This window comes from Silene latifolia, chromosome X (genome assembly GCF_048544455.1).
Source record: "Silene latifolia isolate original U9 population chromosome X, ASM4854445v1, whole genome shotgun sequence".
Taxonomy (NCBI): Eukaryota; Viridiplantae; Streptophyta; class Magnoliopsida; order Caryophyllales; family Caryophyllaceae; genus Silene; species Silene latifolia.
Genome location: NC_133537.1, coordinates 146,730,675 through 146,738,537, shown reverse-complemented (window position 1 = coordinate 146,738,537; position 7,863 = coordinate 146,730,675). Strand labels below are relative to the sequence as shown.

Sequence of the window (7,863 nt, the reverse complement as noted above, 5' to 3'; positions counted from 1 at the left end):
TTCCTGGAGTTTCGTTGAGGGTTCTATCAGCTGCCCAAGTAAGCAGCTGGTAGCTGGACCTTGTCATCCTCCTGAAAGCCCGATCATTGCATAAGCTGAAACTTGATTGGCCCTGGCCTGAGCTTGGAGTAGCATCAGCTGAGCCCTGTATGTCAACTCCTGCTGCATCCTCACCTGGTTGAAAAGAGCTTGACCTCAAGCCTGGTTCCTCTTCATCCTTTAACTCTCCATAGTATGGGCTTAGGTCCCTAATATTGAACGTTCCATGCACTCCATAGTCACCAGGAAGGTCAATCTTGTAAGCATTTGGACCAACCTTCTCAATGACCTCAAATGGACCATCAGCTCTTGGCATTAGCGTGCTCTTTCTCTTGACTGGGAACCTTTCCTTTCTGAGATGGATCCATACTAAGTCCCCTGGCATAAATTCCTTTTTCTTCCTTGGAACCCTGGCCTGTTTCTGATAGGATTCATTAGCTTTCTCAATCTGCCTCCTGACTGCGGCATGCAGTTTCAACATCTGTTCTGCCTGTTTCTTTGCATCATAGTTCATTTCTTCCTTGGGCACACTTGACAGATCTAAGGGCATTAAAGGATTGACCCCATATACCACCTCAAATGGACTGTGACCAGTTGCAGATGCTGGTGCCCTGTTGAAGGAAAATTCAGCCTGAGGTAGCTTCAAATCCCAATCTTTCAGGATCTTGTTAACAATGCATCTCAGAATCTTTCCCAATGTTTTATTTCTGACCTCAGTCTGGCCATATGTTTGAGGGTGGTGAGATGTACTGAACAACAACCTGGTGTTTAGCAGCCTCCATAAGGTTTTCCAGAAGTAGCTCATAAACTTCACATCCTTGTCAGATACAATGGTTTTAGGAACACCATGTAGCTTGACTATCTCTTTCAGGTAGATTTCAGCAATTCTTGCAGCATCCTCAGTCTTCCTGCAAGCTATGAAATGAGCCATCTTGCTGAACCTGTCAACAACCACTATTATGGAGTCATTGCCCCTCTAGGTCCTAGGAAATGCTACCATGAAATCCATACTAACATCCTCCCAAGGCCTGTTAGGCACTGACAATGGAGTGTAAGGACCAGCCTGGAAAGAGCTTTTGGCCTATTGACACACAGAACACCTTCTCAAGGCAATCTGAACACCCCCCTTCATTTTGGACTAATAAAACTGCTCCTGCAATATTTCCAATGTTTTCTGGACCCCAAAGTGTCCTCCTAGCCCACTGAAGTAAACTTTGTTGATCAACAGGTCCCTGTAGGAGCCTCTTGGAACACACAACTTATTCCCATGGAACAAAAAACTTTTCTATAGCAAGAATTTAGTTCCCTGCACCCTGGTTCTCTCAGTTTGGATCTGCCAGTCTTCATAGAAATCAGGATCATCTTTGTAGAGTTCCTTCATGAATTCAAAGCCATGTACCCTTTGTTTCATAACTGTCAGCAGGGAATGCCTCCTTGACAGGGCATCAGCAACAATATTTTGCTTGCCTTCCTTATACTTGCTTGAAAAGGTGAAGGACTGTAGAAATTCAACCCACTTAGCATGCATGTGGTTCAATTTGTGTTGGCCACTGATATACTTCAAGGTTCATGATCTGAGTGCAGCACAAATGACTTAGGTTTGAGATAGTGGTTCCAATGCATAAGAGCCCTGACAAGAGCATAGAACTCCTTGTCATAAGTGGAGTAGCTCAGCTTGGCCTCACTCAGCTTCTCACTGAAATATGCCATAGGTTTCCTCTCCTGGATGAGAACAACTCTTATACCCACACCACTGGCATCACATTCAACTTCGAATAGACAGTTGAAATCAGGTAACCTGAGGATAGGTGCTTCACACAACAACTTCTTAATGTTTCTGAAAGACTGCTTGGCACTCTCAGTCCACTTAAACTCTCCTTTCTTCATGCATTCAGTGATGGGAGCAGTAATGCATTGAAATTCTTGATTAATCTTCTGTAAAAGGAAACAAGGCCATGGAAACCCCTTACTTCAGTAATGCTTTGGGGAATTGGCCAAGACTTAACTGCCTCAATCTTGTCCTAGTCCACAAAGATCCCTCTCCCAGAGATTATATATCCCAAGAATTTCAACTCAGTCGTCAGGAATGCACACTTCTCTAATTTACCAAACAGCTTGCTGTTCCTTAAAATGTTAAACACAGAGTCAAGGCGGCTCAGATGCTCATCTTCACTTTTGCTGTAGATCAGGATATTATCAAAGTACACCACACCAAAGTTGCCCAAGCATGGCCTCAGCACTTCAGTCATTAGCCTCATGAATGTGCTAGGTGTATTGGACAATCCAAATGGCATTATAAGCCATTCATACAATCCTTGCTTTGTTTTGAATGCCGTTTTCCATTCATCCCCCTCCCTGATCTATACTTGATGATAACCCTGCCCGAGATCAATCGGGGAAAAGACCCTAACACCACTCAACTCATCAAGCATGTCATCTAGGCTGGGAATTGGAAATTTGTATTTAACAGTTATATTATTGATTGCTCTGCTGTCTATACACATCCTCCATGTGCCATCTTTCTTGGGTACCAACAAGTTTGGCATAGCACAATTGCTTAATGATTCCCTCACAAATCCCTTAGCCATCAATTCATCAATCTGTCTTTGCAGTTTTCTGGTAGCATCAGGATCACACCTGTATGCAGGCCCGTTAGGGAGTATAGATCCTAGCACAAGGTCAATCTGGTGCTCGATGCCTCTCAAGGGGGGTAATCCACTTGTTAGCTCACTAGGAAACACATCTTGGTACTGCTCAATCAATAGTTTAACCTTATCAGGAACCTGAGGTTCCTCCTTGTCTAAAATCTCCTTGGACAGCAGGATAAGAACAGGTTGCTCTTGCTGTATTTCTTTAATCATCTCTGCTTCAGACATGAATAAGACAACATTGAGCCCATCAGTCATTCTAGGACTTCCATAATTCTTTTGGTTAGGAGGTAGAGGAGTCAGAGTTATCTTCTTGCCACCCTGCTTGAAGGAATAGGTGTTGCTCCTCCCTTGATGAACTGAGTTCTTATCAAATTCCCATGGCCTGCGTAAGAGTAGGTGACAAGCATTCATAGGAACCACATCACATAGGATCTCATCCTTGTAAACATTTGCAATTGAAAATAGGACAAAGCATTACTTGTCAACCCTGACCTCAGCTCCCTTGCTCAACCACCTGAGATGGTAAAGGTGTGGGTGCTCCTGAGTGCTGAGATTCAGTTTCTCAACCAAGGTGACATATGCCACATTAGTACAGCTTCCTCCATCAATGATTAGGTTACACACTCTACCCTGAATGGTGCACCTCCTTCTAAAAATCAGGGACTTTTGGTCCTCTTCTAATGGTGCATGCTGAGAGTGCATCACTCTCCAGAGGACAAGACTGTGGCCTGTATCAGGGTGAGCCAAGATCACATCCTAACTAGGTCCCTCCTCAACAACTGTCTCTTCTCCACTAAGATCCCCCCGTTCAGTTTCAAATATCCCATCTCTCTCCCACTCTTCCATTTCCATGGCTGTCATAGTCCTCTTAGAAGGACAATCCTTCCTGAAATGACCAAAACCCGGACACTGGAAACACTTGATTTTGTTCTCAGTTGGGGTTGGGTTAGGCTTCGGGTTCAGGACTTCTTTTCCTTTATCAGAAGTGGGTTTGACTGCAGGCTTAGGTGTTTCACTAATCTTGACACCAGTGTAAGGCCTGAACACAGGTTTGGCAGCAGGTTTAGGTATTGTGGGTTTGGTCTTCCCCATATTTTCAACTCTCAATGACAAGTTGACAACATCATCATAAAACCATAGAGGTTGCATCCTAACCTTGCTAGCAACACTCTTATCTAAGCCTTCCAGGAACCTAGCAATCCTTTGCTCAGGTTTCTCATTAATCTCACACTGTAAGGTTAATTGTTCAAACTCCCTCAGGTAGACCTCAATGGGTCTCTCATCTTGCCTAAGTTTGGAAAGTTTGATAAAGAGATTCTGGGTATAATCTTTGGTGACAAACGTACCCATCATCTTTTTCTTAAGCTTAGACTAAGACCTAAGTGGTTCTTTCCCTTCCCTAATCCTTTGGTGTTTCATGTTATCATACCATAGAGAAGCATACCCTTTTAATTTCAAGACGTCAACTTTAAAGGCTTTGAGATCAGTGTAACCTTTATACTCAAAAATTTTCTCAATATCCCTAATCCATTCTAATAAATCATCCGGATTTAGGCTACCAGAAAATTCAGGGATTTTTACTTTTAGATGCTTGTCTGTGTGCTCAAGAACCTCCTCCTGAGTCCTATTGCTTTCTTCAAAGTCTGATAATACTCATGTAGTGGTTGTCCTCTCCCTGCTCCCATAAAAAAGCCTCTGCCTCTTCCTCTTCCTCTGGCCGGTGGCTGTTTTCTTGGATAATGGTTTGGAAATCTCTCCATCACTGTGTGGACAACATTAAGTAGGGTATCCACATTTCCTGCAAGAGTTTCTATTCTGGTTTTAATACCAGTAAGTCTCTCTTCACTCATGGTTGTTTTTGTGTTTTTGTTGTAGGTAGGGATAATGAACTCACACTTCTCTCAACACAAGACTAACACAAAGGTGGAATTGTGTTGTAACCTGGCTTTGGTTACCAATTTGGAGTGTAATACCCTAGGACAATTATTATTCCAAGGTAGAACAGGTTGAACTGGATGACTCTTCGGATTTTTGGACTGGTAGCTGGACATAATTATGTGCTCAAGCTCCACAGCAAGGCATATGACACAAGAGATAATAATTTAACAAATTTAAGACTCAAATTTACAGCAGGGCACATGATTAAGACTCAAACTTAAAAACAACACAACTGAATGAACCCACAACAGTGCACAAGATTGACTCAATTATGCCAAAGGACTTTGTTCAACTAACTAAAGCAAAGCACAAGTCAGTTAACATGCCCAGACTCAAACTACAGCAATGCACAAGTTTGAAAGTTAAGAGAATTCTCAAGGTTTAAATTTTCATTCATCAAAAGTCTGCTGAATTCAGCAGAAGCCTAGTCCTTATATAGGCCAACTTTAGGTTGAGTACGATTGATCCAAGGGCTACAAATCCATCTAGGAAACATACAACTTAAAATAAATATATTACAAAAGGGAGTCAACTAAAGCAAGGTAAAATCAGAGGTGAAACAAGTGAATGTCAGTCCCCTTCATCTTGTTTTGGTGCAGGCTTCTTGTTCTGATGCAGGTTTGTGGTGTTGCTCTTTTTAGAGTTCCGAAAACTCTAATTGTCTTTGTTGCTTTGCAAAAAGATGCTGGAAAAAACTACATTCTTCTAATTATCTCGAGCTTCTCACTTTAGCCTTTTTCTGAACAGTTAAGAAAATGTGATAGTGACATTGATAGTGACATTCCTCCTACTTCTCATCTGCTTTTTACTTGTTATTTGGCTGCTAGTATTGAACTAACTAGGTTAGATTGGCCATGGATTTCAGCCTCCTTGAGTTTAGTTGAGGGTTCTATCAGCTGGTAGCTGGACCTTGTCATCCTCCTGAAAGCCTGATCATTGCCTGAGCTGGAATTCTATTGGCCCTGGCCTGAGCTTGGACTAGCATCAGCTGAGTCCTTTATGTCAGCTCCTGCTGCACTTCTTCTTACTCCTTTCGTCATATTACCATGAGGAATAAGTTGTATGTGGATAGCTTTGTATGCACCGAGGCCTATTGGACCTCGAAATTGGTGGAGGAGGGCGGTCCTCACATCCGTTGGGTGGTGCCGTGGTGGCACTTGAGTTCCTTTACGGGGTTGTCCGCTCCGGCCACTTATTCTCGCTCTTTGATGGTTGTAGGCTTGAAGGTTGCTTCCTTCATCTATTCGGAAAGGTTCATGAGGCAAATGGGCCGTGAACAAAAGGTGCTTGCTCAAGATAATCTCGTCCAAGAGAGTGTCTTCCGAAACTCCAAGCTTGTGGATGCTTTCGAGAGGTGGTGGGCCACTTGGCCAATTTGGGAGGTACCAAACCCCGCTTTCATGACATGGGTGACTCCCGTTTGTGTCAAATGGTCAAGCGCCTCAACCTTGGAAGGAAGGTCAAAGTCCCGGAAGGATGAAGTCATCGACTTGAAGTATAGGAAAGCGGCCAAGGCAAATCGCGCCTATTTTGATGACTTTGATGATAATGTGAGCCCGGATGTGATGAGGCCACCGAAGAAAAGGAGCTTGGGCACCAAGGAGGCGGTGAGCCGCGTATGGGCTTGGCTTGGGCCGAGTATAGGGTTGTGTGAGAGCTCAGGTGCCTTTGCCGTTGTGGATCCAATGAGGATCCGTTCCGTTGAGGAAGCCCATGCTAGGCGGGATAGAAAGAAGAACAAGGGGAAGATGTATCCCGAAGGCAAAGGCAAGGGTAGGATGGAAGAGTGATGACCTTCATTACCCGCTTTATTATTATGTTGTATTAGCATTTGTGTGCGCTTTTTTTATGTTGTATTAGTTATGTATTGTATGTTTGTGTGTGTTAGTTTTATTATGTATGATGTCTTAGTCGACACTCTAGCTTGGCAAGTCGTGGACGTTTTTAGCTTTGTTGTTGTCAAGTTTGTAATCCTTCCCATTATTAATTAAATAAGAGGATTGCTTGTGCTAAAACAATGTTGTGAACATTTGTTGTTTCTCTATCCATCTTGTAAAGGTAATTCGGTTTGAATTGTCCTAAACATTTCATATGTGAAGGGGATTTTCGTGGGAAGGGAGAAAAGTCTTTTTTTGTTTTTATTGTTGTGAGGAAAGGGGATGCTTTTTACGAATTTTGTATGGGTTGTTTTTTTTTGTGTGGGGATGGTTGCATCCTTCTTGTGTAAGAAAGGATTGCCTACGTATTCACCTAAAAAGGTGAAATCAAACCATGCTCGTAGTTCAGGTGTTTTGTGTGAGTTATGGTGTGAATTTTTGGTTGGGTGTTGTGGTTGTATCCTTCTTGCGTAAGAAAGGACTGCCTACATATTCACCTGAAGAGGTAAAATTAAACCATGCTCGTAGTTCAGGTGTTTTGTGTGAGTTGTGTAAATGGATGGTGCCCTTGACAGATCAAAGGCTGCTGGAAATATGGCAAGGTGCCGTAACTTAGACTCGATTAAACATGCAACTTCAAATCAGAACTTTTTGAGGAATTGACTTGAAAGGGGGATTGCGGTCACTAGTCGCGAAACTAGGGAAAGGTCGTTGGTTGCTGGTGCTAAGGTTCAAGGTTAGTATTTCTTAAGTTGGTCTATGTTGGTAGGGTTTGTGAAGTCCTCCCATTCCAGGTCACTCAATCTCAGTAGCCCCCCAAAAGGATTTTCTTGACCAGGTATGGCCCGACCTAATTTGGTTTGAATTTCCCCCTCGGATCGACGGGTAACGGTGCTCGAACCGACTTGAGGACCAAGTCGCCTTCTTTGATGTTTTTGGGTGTTAATTTTTTGTTGAATCCCCGTTGTATAAGTTGTTGGTATAGCTGGACGTTATGCAAGGCGTTGAGTCGCCGTTCATCTAGGAGGGTGAGTTGCTCGAACCTTCGACGAGTCCATTCCGCCTCAGGGACATGACTTTCTAGTAGGATGCGTAGAGATGGGACTTCCAACTCCACTGGTTGTACCGCCTCCATACCGTATGCTAGGTATAAGGGTGTTGCTCTTTTTGATGTTCGAATGGAAGTTAGGTATCCCGAGAGTACGAATGGGAACTTGCTCGGCCAATCGCGGTAATTATCCTGCATCTTTTTGATGATGGTGATGAGTGTTTTGTTTGCTGACTCTACCACTCTGTTGGTTGGCGGACGATAGGGGGATAAACGGTGTCGCTTGATTTTGTATTTTTCTAGCAATGCT

The 7,863-nt window shown here is 43.3% G+C and overlaps 1 protein-coding gene across 1 annotated transcript; it reads right to left on the bottom strand.

Annotated features, from left to right (window-relative positions):
- Nucleotides 1–2,399: 2,399 nt before the first annotated feature.
- On the bottom strand, nucleotides 2,400–3,392 carry LOC141618501 (uncharacterized). The gene is made up of 2 exons (XM_074435613.1): nucleotides 3,169–3,392; nucleotides 2,400–3,072 (listed from the first exon to the last, which is right to left on the bottom strand). The coding sequence occupies exons 1-2, from the start codon at nucleotides 3,390–3,392 to the stop codon at nucleotides 2,400–2,402; spliced, it is 897 nt and encodes a 298-aa protein (XP_074291714.1).
- Between the last annotated feature and the right edge of the window lie 4,471 nt (nucleotides 3,393–7,863).